The sequence below is a fragment of the Coenobita brevimanus genome, chromosome 95, assembly GCF_032717465.1.
Source record: "Coenobita brevimanus isolate Jiangsu-jjx chromosome 95, ASM3271746v2, whole genome shotgun sequence".
Taxonomy (NCBI): domain Eukaryota; kingdom Metazoa; phylum Arthropoda; class Malacostraca; order Decapoda; family Coenobitidae; genus Coenobita; species Coenobita brevimanus.
Genome location: NC_137048.1, coordinates 28,227,402 through 28,248,406, shown reverse-complemented (window position 1 = coordinate 28,248,406; position 21,005 = coordinate 28,227,402). Strand labels below are relative to the sequence as shown.

General features: G+C 40.2%; 1 protein-coding gene and 1 pseudogene across 1 annotated transcript in view; both read left to right on the top strand.

Annotated features, from left to right (window-relative positions):
* The window catches only part of Dus1 (Dihydrouridine synthase 1), a 194,322-nt gene extending 175,367 nt beyond the window's left edge, over positions 1-18,955 (top strand). The window contains exons 5-9 of the mRNA XM_080282853.1: positions 5,550-5,745; positions 11,642-11,890; positions 13,333-13,647; positions 14,947-15,091; positions 18,309-18,955. Coding sequence (XP_080138979.1) covers positions 5,550-5,745; positions 11,642-11,890; positions 13,333-13,647; positions 14,947-15,091; positions 18,309-18,911 — 1,508 coding nt within the window. The 3' untranslated portion in view covers positions 18,912-18,955. The remainder of the gene's footprint in view (positions 1-5,549; positions 5,746-11,641; positions 11,891-13,332; positions 13,648-14,946; positions 15,092-18,308) is intronic.
* Positions 6,023-6,141, top strand: LOC145413329 (5S ribosomal RNA; annotated as a pseudogene).
* Positions 18,956-21,005: the final 2,050 nt, after the last annotated feature.

The following is a 21,005-nucleotide window of genomic DNA, read 5'->3' as shown; positions in this document are numbered from 1 at the left end:
TGGTTGGGTGGGGTGGGCTTCTTACGTGGGTCAGTTTGGGGTTGGATGACGTGGATTAGTCAGGTCATCATTGAAAAGAACGCTAATCACACCCCTGGACTCATTCCCTTAATAGAACCAGATAAATGACAAATATCGCTTCGGTAAGTTATAGTAAGCGAGGTTAGGCTAGGTCGGGATATCAGGGAATCCAACACTAATCACACCACTTGACCTCTTGTTTATTACTATCACATAAATGACAAATATAATCCATTCATTGATGACCTTGTCTAACCCAACCTCACTTACACAGATCTAGAGAGAGAGAGAAAGAGAGAGAGAGAGGATGGTTGGTGATTCCTTTGTCTTTCCCTACGTGTGGGTGAAATAGAGAGAATGGCAGGTCTCCTTTGTCTCCTGGCACTGTGTTCTCGTGGCAGTAGGAGCCTCCCAGGAAACTCTCTCTCTCTCTCTCTCTCTCTCTTTCTCTCTCTCTCTCTCTCTCTGGTACTTTATTATTATTTTCTTGGGCTTATGAGTCACCAAAGCACTTTATTCACATCTTTGGCACTTAATATGCAATTTGTGTATATTAGGGTACTTTGTTGCTATTTTCTTGGGCTTCCTCAGATCTCATTTTGCATATGACATTTTAATAACAAGAGCCAGTCTATTTTTAAACGTTATTCAGTTCGCGCCATAAAGAAATTAGTAAACAGGGGTTAGTAAACAACGCGAGGGCATTCTCAAGCAGAGTGTAATTGGATGGCATCTGCAGTTAGAGAAAGAGAGAGAGAGAGAGAGAAAATATAGTTAATATTTCTCTGGCCAGTAGGAAGAATAAGGTACAATGTTACTTCACGCATATTCACAGTCCATAAATGCAAAGAACCAGGAGGAAGAGGACCCAGGAGAAGAAGAAGAAGAAGAAGAAACGAGAAGGAGGAAAGCAAGGAGGAGGAGGAGAAGGAGGAGAAAGAGAAGGAGAAGGAGAGGTAGAAAAATGAGAAGAAATACCTCCATGTGTAAGATGTTTCAGGGAGCCAGCTAAGGCCAGGAGCACACGGCCCCCTCTGTCTTTGTGTGGGGTTATGGGACAAGTTGTAAGAAAAATGGTAGTTTGTTTGAGCTCAGGGACCTATATGTCGTGTGTGTGTGTGTGTGTGTGTGTGTGTGTGTCTTGTGGTTTGTGAGTGCATATATACAGTACAGTAGATGTGTCCATGATTGAAAAATTGCGATGCTTTGGTTTATCCTATCGAGAGAGAGAGAGAGAGAGAGAGAGAGAGGGGGGGGGAGCATGTATGTGAAAAACAACGAAACACTGGGTCTGTCTGAAGTCCTTGAGAAGTGTTCTAAAAAAAAACAAAATGAAAGAGAAAGAAAGTGTGAAAGTGAGAGAGAGAGTAGCTGCCTCTCCCTCGACACCTCTTGTCCATAAATCCTCGGTTGTGTGTATGTGTGTATGTTCCCTTACTGTATGTGTTTTTGTGTTTGGCAGTTTTGGTTGGAATATATTGCTATTGTAGCGGGCGTGTGATGGGTTGCCGGCCGGTTATTGTGTGTGTGTGTGTGTGTGTGTGTGTGTGTGTGTGTGTGTGTGTGTGTGTGTGTGTGTGGCGGTAGTTAAGCAATGAGTTCAGTGGAGTGGTGTGCTTAGTGGTGGATTTAGTGATGACCCACCCCACCCCACCCCCACCAACCCTGACCCTCCCCACCCCACCCATCTACCCGACTCTCGTAAGGTAGTTCGGCATGGATATCAATAGAACACTTTCTGTTGCAGTAGTTTGAGAGAGAGAGAGAGAGAGAGAGAGAGAGAGAGAGAGAGAGCACTGCAGATAGCCTTGAAAAGAAAGTAGGTGATGCCAAATGATAGGACGTGAAGACGATGACGACAGCTAATAAGAAGAGCAAGAGGAAGACCACAATGACAGAAGAAAAAAGAACAGAAGACAAAACAAAAAGATGACTGAGGAAGTGAATAAGAAGAGGAGGAAGACGAAGAGCAGAAGACAAAAGGAAGATGACGGAGTGAGTGAAGAGTGAAAGAAAGGAAGAGGAAAAACAGAAGACAAAAAGATGATGACTGGACAGTAAGAGAAGGGAGACGAAGAATAGGGGAGATAATAGTAGAAAGAGAATGAAAGATATGTAAAGGATATAAGTAAATAAATAAATATATAAATAAAAGATAAGGATAAGCACTACATTTAGCCCCCCAAATTCTGCTAGTATTGGCAAAGCAGGGAAAGAGGAATGAAGACTACGAAAACAATTACGAACGATAGAAAAACAAGACAAACAAAAGAGATTCAAGCAATTTCAGCCAACCCAGAAGAGAAACTTTGGCGAGTGAATGAACGAGAGGTAAAAATGAACACAGGAAAAAAAAAAAAATACTCAGAGGGCGCATACCTCCCCCAACGCCATATTCTCTTCCTTGTCCATTACCCATATGTCCAGAAAAAATTACTTAAAATCCGTCAGTAACTTTTACAGATTTCTCGTGTACAAGCAAACAAACAGACATGAATACATAACCTCCTCCAATTCCTACGGCGGAGGTAAAGAGAAAGATAAAAATAAAGTAAAAAACAAAGAAAAAAAGAAAACCAGGCCACTGCAGTCCGCTCTCGAAGGCCAGGTAGCGGTGCCAAATGAGAAGAGATATGAAGGGAAGGAACTTGACCTCAGTAACCTCTCCGTGTGTGTGTGTGTGTGTGTGCCTTGGAGAAATCGATGTCTAGGCCCCCTGGTTGTGTGTGTGTGTGTGTGTGTGTGTGTGTGAGAGAGAGAGAGAGAGAGAGAGAGAGAGGGAAAGAGAGAGAGAGAGAGAGAAGGAGGTCTAGTGTAGACTCTATCAGATTAGGATGAGTGGTGGGTGGATGGGGGAGTTAAGTTGATGGACACACACACACACACACACACACACACACACACACACTCTCTCTGTCTGTCTCTGTCTCTCTCTCTCTCTCTCTCTCTCTCTCTCTCTCTCTCTCTCTCTCTCTCTCTCAAGTGCCGATTTTTTTTCCTTTTCTACTCATCCATTTCTTCCATTAACCAGTATTGTTCCTTTTTTCCTCCTCCTCCTCCTCATCATCATCATCATCATCATCATCATCATTTCTCATACTTTTTTCGTATTCATCTCGTCTCATCTTTCTTCACCTCCGTCTCACCCAGCCATTTGTCACCTCGTCTTCATGGCTTATTAGATTTTTTTAGTATGTCTTCCTGTATTGTCATTTTTCTTTGTCATATTAATCGGAATTGTCTTTTGTTTTGTTTTCTCGTGTGTGTGTGTGTGTGTGTGTGTGTGTGTGTGTGTGTGTGTGTTTAGTTTTCTCCGCTTATGTAATTCTTATATATCGGTAGTAATCCATTTTTCTGTTTTCACCTGTACCTTTTTCCCCTTTCTTTTAATATTTTTCATCACCTCTATGACCTTTTTTATTCGCCAATGCCTTTTCCTTCGTCTACTCACTAACCCATTATTTTGTCTCCCTGGTCAATTACCTCTACATTGTTATCCATTTCTTTTCCCTCATCATCTCATTTGTTTACTCTGTCTGGCCTTTTTGTCCTGGCATATGAAATGTTTTGATTCGCAATGACGTCAGCGCCAGAAGTGTAACATTCCTAGAAAAGTGAGCCAGATTTTTTTCTTGTTTTCCTTCTTTTCATTATTTGTTTTTAGTAATCTCCTACTTAGTTTTCGTGTTGTATTTCGTACGTATTGAAGGTTTGTGTATTTAATGGGATATAAAGAAAATTTTTAATATTAAAATTTCACTCGTGCCTTGTCGGTAAGGCCTGTTATAAGGTGTCGTATATCCTCCTCCTCCTCCTCCTCCTCCCATGTGTCTCTTGCTTCTCATGCCTGACTGGATTGGTGTAATGGCCTCTTTGTCTCTGGCTTTTTGTTTTCTGTCTACTCCCCCCCCTCTCTCTCTCTCTCTCTCTCTCTCGCCATTACGGATATATATTTTTTTTCACTCTTCATCCTTCTCCTCCATTAACCAATAACGTCCCAGTTTTTTCCTCCTCTTCCTCCCTCTCCTTCTCGTCCTCCACCACCACCACCACTAGCAACTGCCACCGCCGCCATTGCCATCATTATCATTATCATTGCCATAATAATAATAATAATAATAATAATAATGGTTACAGTAATAATGGCCACACCCTGCCCACCCACACAGTCAAGAGAGCCTCCACCAAAGTCAATATTCCAGTGATCCCAAATCTCAGTCCACACTATTGATAGTTTTAGGTCAGCATCATCATCATTATCATTCTCCTTTTCGTAATGACAGTAATTAGAGGGGATGGTGCTGATGATGCTGAATGCTGCCATCATCATCATCATCGTCATCATTCTCTTTCTCCAGATTAGTTTCCCCCCAGATTTCAACCTACAGCAGTTCAAGTCCAACTGTTACAAACTTTTCATGAATGGAGGACGCCTGTAATCTGGTGTATCGAATTTCATTGAGTTAATTTGTTTTTCCTTCCACTGCTCATCTTCTGTAAAAAAAAAAAAAAATGGAATATGAGAGGCTTCTATTGGTGATAGTCGTTATAATGACGTCAGAGTACCATTCATTGATTTAAGTCTGTGCTTATAATGTATTCCTGTATTCTCTGACATATTTTATTCCTAATTTCACACAGATCTTCCGTGTGTCTCAATGAGCGGCTGACATCTTTATTCGTGTATTCACTCTGGCATATTTAATTCCTAATTTCACACTAATCCTCCAAAGTCCTGTAAGTTGGCTGAGAGGGTGCTGATCTATTGATAAGTTGGCCAGCGGAGTTAGGGTGTTGATAAACCAACCCTTCCTACCTTCACAGTCAAACGAACCCTGGGCGAAATGAGCAATAGGATATGAGCTGTAAAATTATGAACATCAGCCAGTTAAAATAATTGAACTACAGAAGAGAACCCCATGGAAAATGAGAAATGGGAGATGAGCTGCATAAGGACTAATTCTAATTTGGCCCAGATTTTTGTCATTTTGCATATTATTTCACGAAGATAAATGGCGGAATTAAACGATACTGTGGCTCTACATACTTTCCGTAGCACTCTTCCTGGCCACCATCAAATTCTAGTGTCAAATTCTTGTTACAACTCAGTGCTGCAGATGGAGAGAGGCAGTTTTAGGCCAAGGTAGAATAAAAAGGGTATAGTTAAAATAAAAAAATTAATGACAGTAGAATTGATATCCCATTCCTTCTCTAAAATTAATGAAACTGTAGAATTAATACCCCATTCCTTCCCAAGAATTAATGAAACTGTAGAATTAATACCTCATTCTTTCCCCCAAATTAATGAAACTGTAGAATTAATACCCCATTCCTTCCCTAAAATTAATGAAACTGTAGAATTAATACCCCATTCATTCCCTAAAATTAACAAAACTGTAAAATTAATATTCATTAATACCCCATTCCTTCCCCAAAATTAATGAAACTATAAAATTAATACCCCATTCCATCTTTAAAATTAATGAAACTGTAGAATTAATACCCCATTCGTTCCCTACCTCCGACAGTCAAACGTGCCTCGAGCGAAGTGGACATCCCAGTAACTGCAAAGATTAGGGTGTTTGAGGACATAGGGAGGACGGTGGAGTATGCCCGGATGCTGGAGGATGCTGGGGTGTCTCTTCTGACGGTGCATGGGAGGACCAGGAACCAGAAGGGCCCTCTCACTGGACTGGCGTCGTGGAAGCATATTAAGGCTGTCAAGTAAGGGAGATTGATAAGTAGATTGATTGATGGATGGTTGGTTGGATGGATGGATTGAATGATAGAAAGACATTGATTGCTGGATTGATTGATTGATTGAGAGAGAGAGAGAGTGTTAAACCTTCACTGCGATGATTTCAAATTAATAGATTATTAAGGAAGACCTCTTACAGTGAGGGATGAGAAGCAAGATCCATGAACCTCTTTAGCACTCATGTTTTATTTTTTATTTATTATATTTTTATGGCTGAGAATTTTGGTGGATTTCAAAGTTGTAAATAAGAACCGTACCATGTTGAGTACACCGCTTCCCGTCCGATCAGCGAAGTTAAGCAACGTTGGGTCTGGTTAGTACTTGGATGGGTGACCGCCTGGGAACACCAGATGCTGTTGGCAAAACGTTCTCCCTACGTGTCAAGTGGGGTTGGTGGAGGATTAGTGCCCCTCCCTGTAAAACAATTAACTCTAAGCCCTTGGCCACCCCGTTTGGGATACATGGCGTCTGGCAATGAATGAATGAAAAATAAGAACCAGTGATTGATAAACATCCTGGAAGATTAAAAGGAATAGAGGAAAAACAGGGAGAGGAGAAAAGTGAAGGTTAAAATGACAAGGAAAACAGTGGGTTAAGAGTTATGGTGGATTTAAGTTGTAAGTTTGAAACAGAGAAGAGTAAAGACACACAAGGGTAAAAAGAAACAAGGAAAGAAAGAATGATAGAAAGGAAGAAAAAGTAGAAGAAGAAGAAGAAGAGGTGAAATCAAGGGAGAGGGAGATGAAATACAAGAAAGTTAGGAGTTGGGTGTTCATGGTGCAGATGATGAAGAAGAAAATGGGAGAAAAGAAGGAAGGTTTGAAAGAAAAAGAAATGAAGATGAAGCGAGGAGGAAAAAAGGAAAAGGAGAAGGAAGATTAAAAGAAGTAGATGAAATCATGAAAATGAAACATAAGCAGGAGAAAGGAAGAAAGGGGGAAGGAGATGAAGTTGCAGAAGGGAGAGTAAAGGAAAAAAAGGAAGGAGAAATGAAAGAAGTTGATGAAAATGAAACAGAACCAGGAGAAAGGAAGAAAAGGGGAAGGAGTCAAGCTGGAGGGGGTAAAATGGTGTAGAGCAAAGGGGTTGGTGCGTTAATGGTGTGGATAATGGTACCTCCAGGCAGAGCCCAAGGTCCCTGTGTCCACCCTTAATGTGTTCCCTTTCATACACCAACCCATTCTACCTCGCGCTCTGAAATTTTTATCTTGTGTGTGTGTGTGTGTGTGTGTGTGTGTGTGTGTGTGTGTGTGTGTGTGTGTGTCTCTCTCTCTCTCTCTCTCTCTCTCTCTCTCTCTTTCCTTCCTTCCTTCCTTCCTTCCTTCCTTCCTTCCTTCCTTCCTTCCTTCCATCCTCTTCCTCTCTCTCCCCTCTCCCTCCTTCCTGCCTCCCTCTCTCTTTCCCCTCTCTTCACTTCCTCCCTTCCCCTAGCACTCTTTCCCCTCTCCCTCCATCCTTCCTCTCACCCTCTCCCCTCTTCTTCCTTCCTTCCTTCCTCCTGTCCCCTACTTCCTCGCCTCTGTGCTCAACCCGTCTTTCCCCTTTTTGCTCCTTGTCGTAATTTTTGCTTCACTTTTTGTTCCCTACTATGGGCATACAGTAGGGGACCAATATTTCACCTCATTCAGTTTTTCACTTCCCTCTGCTGGCTAGTGTTCTTGAGCTGAGGGAGTCTCAGTATATTTCTCTGCCTCTTGAGGATTTTCACTGATATGATATGTCAGGGAGGAAAGTGATGGGCATTCCCCAAGTGTGAAGGAGATGCAGTGGAATAGTAGGCAAATTTTAACCCTAACTGTGCATTATTTCACTGTCAGGTTGTCTCCTTCCCCCACACTGTCTTACATTAACCTATCTTCCAAATATCTCTCACTTTTCTGATCTTTATTCATGTTTCTCCCCACTCTTCCCCCTTTTAGCACCATCTGTCTTGTCTCTGTCCCTCCTTGCCTTGTCAGATTTTCTCATATACCTTGTTTTATCTCTTTGCTGTTCCTTTCCTTGTCTCGTTTTTTGTAAATGACCTACTTTCAACCTGTTTTGTGTCTCTCCTGCCCCAGATTACGTGTTATTACTTCCTGTCTTTAGTTACCCATCCCTTCCCCTAGCTAATTTCCTCCCCTTCCCCATTTTCAGTTTGTATATCAGGTTGTCTTTATCTTCTGTATCATTGCTTTATTTCCCTCTCCTACTCTTCATCTCCTTTTAAATTTTTTCTCATACCAGGTATGCCTGATTTTCAACCCTCTTTGTTCAGACAAGGACAAAGGTTCGCCTGTTCTTCCACTACATCTACGTCACACATTGGGCATGTCTTTTATGTTCTTTCTTAAAGCATTATAGCAAAGAAAATCATTTGTTGGTAGTATATATACCAAACCTTTCTCAGCTCAGGATTTCTCTCACATTCTATATTTTCTCCCTGTTCCTCTCTTTTCTGTGTCAAAAATTTTCTTTTGTATTCACTTTTCAACTTGTTTCATACCTGTGTTGTCCTTTATAAACAGTGACGCTTCAAGGATTTGCTCTTCGTTGAACGAAATTGTCTGACATTAGCATGAATACGGTACTAGAATATTAACACCCAGCCCCTATGACTCACTCTTTGCTGAATAAAATCATCTGGCCTTAGCTGGAATAAACTTCTAGAATGGTGACAGTATAAACATTTTCAGACTGTATATAGTTCACTTGGCTGAATAAAATCATCTGCCATTAGATGGAATAGAATACAACAGCTTTTCCAACCCCCCCAAAAGCTGAATTTGTTGTCATGTATCCCTGTCCACTATTTTCTTGTCATATTCCTCTCATACACTTTTTTTTTCTTTGTCTCTACCCCTCCTTTCCATGCCATGTATCTTTCTCACATGCCTTATTTTCAAACTGCCTAAAATCTCTCTCCTCTTACAATCACCTCTCCCTCTTCTTTATTGCATCTTTTTTTCATTCTCCTCTCTTGTGTCCCTCTCCATATTTTCTTCTTTCCCTCCTTACATCATCCATTTCTCCTCTGCTCCTTTCATCCTTCCCTTTTCTCCATATCTTCTTGCCTCCTTTCATCTTTCCCTAATCTTCATGTTTTTCTCTTCCCATTACTTCTTCATTTCTTCATATCATCTTCCTGTTGTCTTAGATCTTCTTAATATCTTCTCAACTGTTCCACATTAGTTATTCCTCCTCATCTCTCCCTTCCTCTCCTCATTAGATTTCTCTCTCATACCCTGTTTTTAATCTGCTTTGTTAATTCAGTCTTGTCCTTTGTTGTTATTGCTCTGTGTCCCATTTCAACGAACCTCATTTTACTTATGCTGGTTGCCCTCCTTCCCTCCTTACCCACTCATTTACTTCCCTTCCTCACCCAGTACTTTCTCTTCCTTCCTTACTGTTAGGTCTTCCTTTCTTTCATTCTTTTATATTTCCTTTTTTCCCTTCCATCATCCTTTTGTCCTTCCATTCTTCCATATTTCCTTCATACCTGGATCTTTACCACCCTCCCTCCCTCCTTCCTTCCTTCCTTACTTCACTTTTTACTTGATTTTCTCCTTCCATTTGTCCTAAATTTCCCCCCTTCTCTTCCTTCCATCCTTCCTCTATCCTATGTACACTTCTTCCCCTTTCCTTCATATTCCCCTTCCTTGCCATGCTCTGTGTAGCAGAATTATAACCCATATTATGCTTTTCCCTCTGTTCCTTCCTGCAAATCCTGTCAAGTATCTCATCCTTCCTTCCTTCCTTCCTTCCTTCCTTCCTCTCTCATTACTTCTTCCTTTCCTTCCTTGCCTAGCCCATATTATGTTTTTCCTTGTGCTCCTCTCTGTGAGTTAGTATCCCCTCATTCATTCATTCATTCATTCATTTCTTCATTCTTAATTTTCTGCTTGTCATCCCTTCTTTGCTTGAATTATAGCCCTCTCTGCTCATTGCTGCATATCCCTCTGAGAAGTATTCCTTCTTTCCCTCCTTCCTTCCTCCTTTCCTTTCTTTTTTCCATCCCCAGTTCTTCCTTTTTTCTTGTATCTTTCCTACCCCGTCCTTCATAATTTATCTCCTTCCATACCCTTTTTTCTCAAAATACAGTATAACCAATATTATTATTTTCCTTTCAGCTTTTCCCCATACACCACTCCAAGCACATATCTCTTCCATCCTCTTTTCTTCCTCCCTCCTTTCATCTTTCCTTCCAGTCTTCTTCCTTCTCCTGCCTCCTCAATCTTCATTGTGTAGACTTATAACCAATATTATCCATTGCATTACAGCGTTTCCCCACACATCCCTCCAAGCGAGTATCTTTGCCTCCCCTCACCACATTTGCATGGCTAAACACTCAACACCACTTCACACTCCTCATGCATTTAGGGAGAGTTCCGTTTGTCCCTAGTTTTCCATTATCAGGATGAGATGCTTGTTTTATACCTATTTACTCATACATTTATAGTGCTGTATTTCCTTTCATCAAGGAGTCTGTGAATTTTATATCTATTGTTATTTTTTGTTACTGATTACTTATGCTAATGTAATTTTTTCTCTCATTGTATCTTCTGTTCAACAAGAAACCTGTGAATTTAAGTCTACTGTTACTTTTTTTCTCCTTGTGTGGAGGTTAAGGTAGTTTGGATTTCAGTGTTTACCCCCCTTCAATGCAAGAGATCCCCCATAATCTGAATAAAGTTGTTTGGGTAGCAGAAAAGAGAAAATATTGAGGGTTGAATGGAGTATCTTAAGATTTTAGTTGGAGAGGTTTGTTCTTTGCTGAATTAAGTCATCTGTTCAGTAGCCAAAATATGAAATAAAGGCACCAACATACTAAAGGGGTCAAGTTTTATTTAGAAAGTTGAAATACCAGGGATTATCCATAGTTTAGTGTTGCATTAGAAATTACTACCCTTTTCTTGGCTGATTTAATTCCATTTTCTGGGCACTGAGTTGAACATTTCCAAGTTCAGCCATGCATGTGCATATGGTTTGATAGGGAGGAACTGTGTGTGGTAATTGTGGACAAAATGCATGTTATTATTTTTTTATACCTCTTGTAGTTTGTATATGTCGTATACAGTATCACTGTATACTACACTTTGTATGTAGTACTGATATCACCAAGTGGCTTTGCTACCTGGTTCTACAAACATCTCTCACTCCCTTCCTATCCTGTAAAGGGATGATGATGAACTGCAGAAGAGGAGCAGCATTAGCCAGTGGTCCACATAGTACATGTTCAGATATACCTGGGACTACAACTAACTAACTTTAATACAGTATTACTACAAAGAGCAGTAAGTTGTTAGTCTACCTTGAACCCCATTAGATATGTGATTCTTTTTTTTTAATGCTATCTCCAGCTGATGGTATTCAGCTAAACAGGAGTCCCCAGTTCATGAAGGAGCTAGTTAAAGTACTATCTAACCTTATCCTGAGGTGAATCAGATGTCTGGAAATGGCAAGAACAAAGAAAAAAAAAAAAAACTTCTTTAGACTTAAGGGGTTAAAATGTATTGGACTACTGTGTTCCTACAGTGGGGCAATAAGGGATTACTATTACCATTACCATTATTATTTTCTTTATGCTTGTAAAGTGGCACATTTCTGAGTTCACCCTGGTTTATCTGTTATCCAAAAGATGTGACATGGGAAAATGTACAGGTATGTGATAATTCTATATGGAATGCTTTGTGACTTCTGTATGATGTGCATTGTAATTTAGAGCTTTGTTTCACAGGGTCATCATTAGTTCATATGGATGAAGTATATATTTTTTTTCTGGACCTCACCTCACCCACTCCATTGGTGGGAAAAAAGCCAGAATGATGGTGATGATGATGATACTCCTATTTTTACTAATTTTTCAATATTCTCTTTTGTTAGGGAGGCAGTGAAAGTACCAGTGCTGGCAAATGGCAACATCCAGTACCTTGATGATGTGTGGCGATGCATCGCTGCCACAGGAGTAGAGGGGGTTATGAGTGCCGAAGGGAATCTCCATAACCCAGCCCTTTTCACTGGAACACACCCTCCTGTGTGGAAGGTGGCACTCGAGTACCTTGCCCTGGTTGACCAGTACCCATGCCCACCCAGCTATGCCCGTGGACACCTCTTCAAGCTCCTTCATCACTGGTGGGTTGTTATCAAATTGGTTTGGTAGTGGTAGTGCTGTTTGTAGTGGTTGAAATGAGGTGATGGTCAAGTGGTTAGAATGCTGGCAGCCTTACAAAAGGATGCAAGTTCCATTTCTGCCAGGGCAGGAAGCATTCTGTTGTTTTTTAACACCCACTGATACATACTGTATTTTGAACCAAATATACGGGGGAATTTGTCAAAGGTTCATGAGGATGAGTTTATTTTGGTGATTCAGCCATATGCATTGTTGGAGAGCAAGGCACTAATCAAGAGACTGCATGAGAGTGGGATAGCTGAGATAGTTCAGCCTGATGCATCAAATATAGAGTGGAAAATCAATGAAGAGTGTGTATGAAGGATGTGTGGTTGGAAGGGTATAGTCTGCTAACAAGGTAGAGGGATAAAGTAGAAGAGTATGAGAGTTTGGGTGATGTGTCAGTGAAGAAGCGATGAATACTAAATCAGAACTAAAGTGCCTGGAGATCTCGTTATAGGGACATCTTTCACAAATTTCAAGCAGATAAAGAGTTTTGACATACATTAGCTAATATAGTACAGTACTGTACTGGGTACATTGTATGCAGTATTATTTCTCTCAAAGTAGTTATAGTACTGGACCTAGCTTTTAATCATGATTCTCATCCTTCTCATCAAATACATTTTTACTTTTAGCTAAATCTAGTGAGGATATGTAGGGGCAAAGGATTTGATTTGGATAAAAGGAAGGATTGTATTTGTTTTACATAAAATTTGGTTTGGAGGAAAATAAGTTGACTTAGATTTTAACTAATAGCTAACCATTAACCCAACAGCTGCGGCATTAGGTACCCTGGTCCATCCCCCATGCGCAAAAAACGGGAAAAAAAATCTAGAAAAAAATGCTCATGTGAAATGGAAGAGTGCATGGAAAAGTATAGGAAAAACATAATCATCACAGCTGAACTAAGGTAAGTAATGAACTCATATTATGAGTTCATTATTTACCTTAGTTCAGCCGTGGTGAAGTAATGACATTCCTGGTCTACCCTCCCTCATGTGCAAAAAAAAATGGGAAAAGATTTTCTCAAAAATAAGTTTTGCTCATATGAAACAAGAGTGTGCATGGAAAAGTATAGGAAAAACAAATATGAGTTCATTATTTAACTTAGTTCAGCAATGGTGAAGTAATGAGGACATATGGGAGAAATATGCAACGTGCTTGTTTCAAAAAAAGCTTGCTCATATTATGTACATTGCAGCTACAAGTTTTCCATCATATGATGTACATTGCAGCTATGGGGATAATTCACCATGTAACAGTTACTCTTCCTTATCCTTTTTTAATGTGTCCTTCTTAATCTCCATTTTCCCTTTCTTCTCTGCATTCACTCATTCATTCCTTTCATTTTTCCTTTTCTCCTTCCTTCCTTCCTAATCCCATTCTTGTGATCCCTTACCAGCCTGTGCATGCCAGAGAATTTTGACATCCGCCGTCGTCTCTCCAAGACCTCAACCCCAGCGGAGATGGTGGGGGTGGTGGAGATGCTGAAGGAGAGGATGGAGCCGTACCATCGTGGAGACCAACCATGGGCCCCTGAACCAGATAGTGACCAGGCCCGTCTCCCCTTTCCCCCATGGCTTTGTCAACCATATGTTCGCATCCCACCAGAGCAGCACCTCAAGAAGGTGCAGGAGAGCCAAAAACGGGCTCTTGAGAGGGCCCGAATACAAAAGGAGCAGCAGCTGGCAGAAGAAGGGTTGGATAAAGAAGAAAGGTTTGTTGATAAGGGCTAAACTAAACATTGGAAAAAATTAGTGCACTGCTGTAGATACTGTACTCATTGTCCTTTTTATGTTTTCATTGCCATAAACCCCATCCAACCAGTGACTTACTGTATTATTTTTTCTTCCCTATAGATAATTTTATTCAGCTTAGGAAGGATGTACAGTAGTATAGCGGATTAAGGGTATAGCTAACCTCTACAATTTGAAAAGTCTCTCGTAATCTGAGTACAGTTCAGTCATTTAGAGGTAGCGAGATTAAACTAAAAAGATGTCTGTAGATTCATGGGATTGAATCCACAGTGAATTGCAGAAAACTTTCATTGCTAAATATAAATCTGATTTGTCACTTTCCCACAATTTATGGTAGCTACCAATTGTTTGGGTGAAGTTGTGAGATTTCAGAACACATCCATGACTTATAATGAGGACTGCATGTAACTGTTAAAAAATAAATAAGGTGTAAACTATGGTAAAATAAAGAAACGAAAAATAGAGGTTAGTAGCTTTACAGAGGTTGGGTAAGCAGAACAGGTGAAAATAACAAGATTAGCCATTGTTAAAACCAGAAGGATGGTTCAGTAAGAGAAAAAGAGTACTGTATGTATAAGAGCAAAGTAGACCATAGGAGAGATTTAAAAGTATTGGAAGAATACTTGAAAGTAGTAAGATTAATAGCAGTTGAAACCCAGAGAATGGAGAGTTGGATGCAGAAGAAAGGTTTGTTTATAGAGGAAGGTATAAGAAATCAGCTGGTACAGTATTGAGAGTTCAGACAATAAGAAGAGAATTGAACATTACGAGAGAAGAAGCAGATTTTTTACCAAGTCAGTGTGACAGGCAGATCTTTACGGATGAGTTACAGCTTATCTTTTCAGAACTTTTCTAGCACTTTCATTTAAGAATGAGATCACCTGATAACTGTGGCTCTGATACTTATTTTCTCCATCCCTTTTAATTTTTTCCCACTAAATACTGTAGTACTTTTGTGTCTTGAACCCAAGGATATCTTTTTATATTCTTTTCTGACTCACTCTGTTATTGTTTTTCCTTGAGAGATTGCCTCAGGCACAGTGGTTGAGTTCAGTCATCATTAACCCCATCACGCTAAGGAAGTCTTCTATATTTCCATATTCAGCTTAGACAAGACCCCTTTGAGTTGAGGAAGTTGATGTCAAAAAGAAACTCTGGCTTAGGAATTAGTCATGATGCTTGCAGAAATTTTATATACTCAAAAAACCAAGCAGAATACAGTCATACTGTCAACAAATACAATTTCACCTCCCCAACAGTGACAGTAGTAAGAGACCGATGGTTGATGAGGTGGAGGGAGAGACTGACCTTTCAAAGAAGAAGAAAAAGAAGATGGTGAGGAACCCTCAGAAGTCTTTCACTTCAGGCGACCAGTATGAGAAGTGTGCCTGCAAGAACCCAAAGGTAGGAAGTTTACCTTTAGAGAGAGTAATAGAATAATTTGGAAAGCTGTTATTTATTTATTTATTGATACTTTATGGAAAGTTTGATTATCATTATTCTTAACATATTGATGATCATGATCTTGGTTATACTGATGATGATGATGATGAGGAGGAGGAGGAGAAGGAGGAGGAGGAGCAGCAGCAGCAGCAGGAGCAGGAGGAGGAAGAAGAGGAGGAGGATGCCCAGCTCATTTGCAGATGGATAGTGAATAGATGCATAATACTGTGTATATGTTAGATATATATTTTTTGGATAAATGTGTTACATGTATTTGAAATGTGAGTTATTTATGTTTCTTCCTAAGCAGTGAATAACTATAAATTCAGAATACTGTACATAACAGCAAGATCAGGTGTTTATGATAATTTGAAGATTATACTTTATCATTGCAGTTGTATATTCCTATGTTGTCAAGCTTCTTCATTTCTCTTAATTTTTCTCTTGCCTTTCATGGTTTTGGTGTGGGCTCTTTTTCTACTTGATCTTTCATGTCTTTACATTTTCATGTTTTTTTCCAAGTCATTATTCAAGATGATAAATGAGTGTGTGAGAGCAGAGTTTGGGATTTGAGGAAGTGAGAACCTGACAAATGGCCAGCATAAACGAAAGAGGCATATACACAGATGCATATAACAAGGGGTGCACTCCCAAGTTAACCCCTAAAGTTCGTAATTTGCTCAGCGGGTTTGTCCCTCCAGACGCAACGCAGGGTCGATTTTTCACCTTTCATGAAGGTATAAATTTTTCTTCCACATTTCAAGAGACTGAATTTGCTCACCTGCCAATGTATGTTTCAGCCAGACTGACCTAATAGTTATTGCACAATCACCCGTCAAAGGTGCAAAAAAGTTACCAATCCCCCATGGGCGAAAACAGAAAATGTACAGAAAATGCACTATTTATGGTAAATAATTATATATACATAACTAATGTTAATGTGAAGTGTTTCCTAGGCATGAAATGTCAGTCTGGTATACGCCCATAGCAACAAAACAAGCCAGGCGAAAAGTGGTGGTGGAGTGTATGTGGCTGGAGGGCGAAGGAGGATGGAGGGATAGGGGAGTAGGGATAGTGAGGAAGGAGAGGGGAGAAGGGTTGCTATGCACACACCATTGTAGGGGGTATGTTGGGGTATGGTTGGTTGGGAGGGGACAATGTAGAGATGATGCAATGGGGCTGAGGGAGGTAAAGTGACAGTGGTGGGGGGGGGTTCCTTCTCCCCCACCTTAGGGGGCCAATCATGCCATACCACCCCAGACACTCTAGCTGTCATTGGTCTGATCCCATGTACATCACCAAAGGGCCGGAGTTACCCTCCCCCAGTTTTTTGTGTGTCTTTATCGGTCGTGCAGGATAGGTTGGCATGTCAAATTACATAAAAGCATGATCGTGCGGCATAGGTCTTTAGGGGTTAAACTTGGTAGTCGATGGAATGACTTAGTCCTGTTGGTGTTATGTAAGGCACATCTAGGATTGAAAAATTATTTTGCTGTTGAAGCAGAACCAGCTCTCTGAATGCTTGGACAATATGTCGATGATTTGCAGGTTCATTTCACTGGATATGTGGTTTGATTGTTTTATATTGTGCTTTCTCTTTCATTGTTTCAGGATAATGCCTCATCCCATATCAACAATGGAAATAAGGGATAGAGTAATGAATGATGATGATGATGATTAACTGTATTCTAATTTTTTAAACTTAGTTACATATTGTTTTCAAGTGTTTTATTTTGGTGATGTAAATTTAAGTTATTTTTTTTTAATCAATGCTATCATGTTATTTCATGTTCTTTCCTTTCATGTTTTTTATATTAATGTTGTTATTGTATGTCAGTCTTTTTGTCTGTGCATGTGTATGTTTGAGAAGGGCCAAGATAATGATGATGATCTATGTGTAAATGGTAACAAGGAATTTTGTAGGTCTTTTTTGTTTCTCCTTCTTCTTTTTGCCTTGTGCTTTATGCTGCAGTGTTGTATTTACTAATTTTTTTCTGGCCATCATCCACTTTTCCGATAACTAAATGCGTTTTTATATTTTTTCCATTTACTGAAGTGGCCCAATTCACTGCTGTAATATCAACACAAAATACAACTAATAAACAATTCATTACATCCTCACTGTACTGTAGCTTGCCACACAAGTACTGTACTTGTGTTATGCACTCCTCTCTCACAAGACAGACAGTTCTTGAACAGAAACTCAAAATAAGATCTTTAGGAACATTCAGCTAAAGTAATTGGTGTCCTGCAGCCCACCAGGTTCATATCCCAGTGAACCTGTGACAGCAACAACAACAACAACAATAACAATAGCAACACAGGGTTGTTAGCTCCTCCTACTTTTGTTTTTTGTACTTTTGTATCTCTGTGCATTATCCACCACTTTCAAACAAGAGGCATTATGACTTCAGCTAATGATTGTGGTAATGTGTCTTCAGTAATTTTTGTTTGTGTTATTTAGATAATTCTTTTCTCATATTATTAATTTTTTTTAAATACATTCCTTGCTGTCTTTCTTTTGATCATATTATTATCTCTTTGACTGCAAGTATATTTCTTGGCTAAACAAAACTATCTTGTGATTGTCTTCATATGTTTGCCCATTCTTTTATAAAAGCTCCAACGTGCTTGCATGCATCGGCTTTGATCACCTAATGGCGGCTGTCCGTGTGGCTTGATTTCTTTCAAATTCTGTTCTTTGGTCTGCCACTTACAACTGTACCCTCAGTATTCACACCTCTAACCCTCTTCATCCAGTTACCATCCTCCATCCTCTTCACATTGTCCAAACCATCTCAGTCTGCCCATTGTTATCACAACACAAATACATTAAAGTTCCATCCTTTTTCTCAATCTTTGGTTCACAATCATAACTCTCCAAGGCCTCTCATTCAAGGATGCACTACACACCCGTCTGATCATACTTATACTGTATCTATACATTTGAGCCAACGAATATCCTCCTCCATCAGTGCCCAAGTCTCACTACTGTACAGCATTACATTACTGACACACCTACACAGTAATGTACAAGATATCACAGTACAGTACTTATCAAGATCCTTGAGTGTTCACAAGACTGTCTTTGGTAGGTTTGTGAAGTGACCTAACTAACTACTATATTGTACTCTACTTATTTGCATTAAAAAAATTTTTTCTTACACTTGTATGGCAGGGTGGCCGGTGTGCTTATGAGCTGTGTCGAAAATGCTGTCGGCTGAAGTGTTACACCTTCGGCCTGGACTGCCCTGGCCACCGCATCCTCGTTAAGACCAAGCGCGAAAAGGCAGCCATTTACTACGGCCAGCAGGAGAAACTCAAGAGGGAGAAGGAGGCACAGGAGGATGTACAGCAGCAAGAGCAGCAGCAGGAGGAAGGGGAGCAGAAGAGAAGATTGTTAGGAGAGGAAACAGACACAAAGTGGGAAGAACAGGGTCAAGATTGGGAGGAAAATCAGGTACTTGAAACTCAGGAAAAATGGGAGAAGGAGCAGGCAGAACTGCAGGAGATAAGTGAAATACCAGTTAAGGAGGAAGGACAAGAGGAAGGGCAGCGGAGGATTAGAGTGCCAAATACTGTGAAAGAAGGAGAGGGGCATGTTGAGCCAGACCGGCATCCAGATAAAATGAAAAACAACCTGCCAAATGGATACATAAAAGAGGGCAAGTGTCTTTTGGGATCACCTGTGCCTCCTCAGGTGTCCAATGGTATGCATGGAGATCCAGAGGAGCTGTCTGGTGAGAGCTATATTAATAACCAAATAAATATCACAACTTGACACATAGCCTTGCCAAACACTGTGTATATAAAATAAAGTTTTTAAACAAGTAGAATTTGTATTGCTGCATAACTAGCAAATAACAGTGATTGTACTGCAAGGTGAAGTTCAGACTTTGAAAGTTCTGAATTATGAAATGTATGCATGGCCTATTTCAGTGGGCACTCTGTAGATATTTCCTATTTCTGGATTCCAGCCATTCCTTTGGAACAATGGAAAATCAGCATAAGATGTTGATAATAATGGTAACAATAATTATGAGTATCTGCTTGTTTATCCTGCAGCAAATAGACTCAGGAGCTGTGTTCCTCAGTCTTTATTTCCTTCTGCTCATGGTCCCCAATTGTTTAAGTGCAGTGTGTCCAAGTATCTCAGTATGAAAGAATATTGATTATGGCTCTCATTTGTTAAATTTTTCTTGGAAACAAAAACTTTTCTCAGGCTTCCAGCTTTTGGTTCTTTCTTTTTTGCATTAAAAAAAAAAAATGTTCGTGTGCCAGGAGCTTTATTCATTCATTCATCATTTACTCCAATGTTGTCCCATGAGAAGCGTAGGAGCCCGGGGCTGGGCAAGTTGGTCCTGACATTTAAGATGAGAGTGACCAGCTTCACTCATCCCTGAGTGGCATTACATGAGCAATAAACCCAAACCACCCACTGGATATAAACCTGCACTGGGTGTATCCAACTGGAGTGCCTTAAGTAGCCACTAAACCACCAGGTGCCATATATTCTGATTATTCCAGTCACTGGTATTTTGGATTACCTTTATCATCCCACACTTGGCTTCCATTGTCCTGTATCATCTGCAAAATCTTTTATCATTCTTTAACTCTTTCAGTATAAAGATAATGTATATCTGATTCATTTCATTATTAATTTTCCCTGATAATTTTAGTTATCATCAAAGAGACGTATTGAGGTAAAGGAGTTCAGCCTCCCATGCCACTGCATTACAACCTTTTGCCCAGTGCATTTAGTGCGTTTTTATCTTTTTTATCGATTAAACAGGAACTGACGTCAAAAATGAAAGAATACATACGTGTTTGAATGTACACTTAATCTGCAGATAATTTGTACCTTTCTGATTTTCAGACGTTGCTGGTCTTCTCTCTTGGTGATATGTAAATAGTTCCTCTACAGAAGTACAATTTTTGTATCCATTAGTTTTTATGTTCTTTGTTTCATGCATATTTCTTCTCCTGAGTTCTCCAGTTTATACATTGCAGGGAAAGTGGTGTAGCTGACAGGGTGAATAGTTTTGCTTTAGGAGTGCAAGTGCTGCCTCGACTCAGAGCAAATGATCAAAGGGAAAAGCTTTCAACATAAACGTCAGTTGGTGTATACCTCCCAAATTATAGGCAGGCAAGTCATACTTTGCTTTCCAGTAGTAGTCTTGATGGGATTGCCCTTTATTATTATTTAAAGATAATTATTAGCCACCTCAGGCAGATGATGTTTCATATATATACTGTACACATATAGTGGCTTTACACTGAGTGACAAGCCAAATGGTTTCCTGTAAGCCAAGAAACCGTTTACAACGCTGGGTGGTAACCATATAACCAAACCATACGTGCTCCCTACGTGTCAACAAGTGGGTTGGTGGAGGGTTGGTGCCCCTCCCTGTAAAACAACTAACTCAGTGTCAAACGGCCACCCTTTGCGGGATTATGGTGTCTGGCAGTAGATAGATAGATATATATATCATCATCATCATCATCATCATCTGGACCTTCTTTCCCACCCAAGGGCAGGGTGAGGAGTAGCAGCGTCCAGACAGCACAGACTTGCCCAAATCAAATAGGCCACACTTTCATTCACTCACCATTCAAGCCCCCGGAGTCCTGGCTCTACTGGACACACCAAAAACGTTCACCACATTCTGCAGCTTCACACAGACGTATCCGATTGAGTCAGTCTGGACCATGCCATGCTCACAAGGGGTGCCAGAATCCCTGATCATGCACTTCTCCTCACAACATTTATTCAACCAGCTCGATCTCGTCAGTTCCCTAGCCTCACCGACTTCCAAACCTCTCTTCCTCAGACACTCATCCACCACATCTTTCCACCTTCTCCTTGGCCTACCTA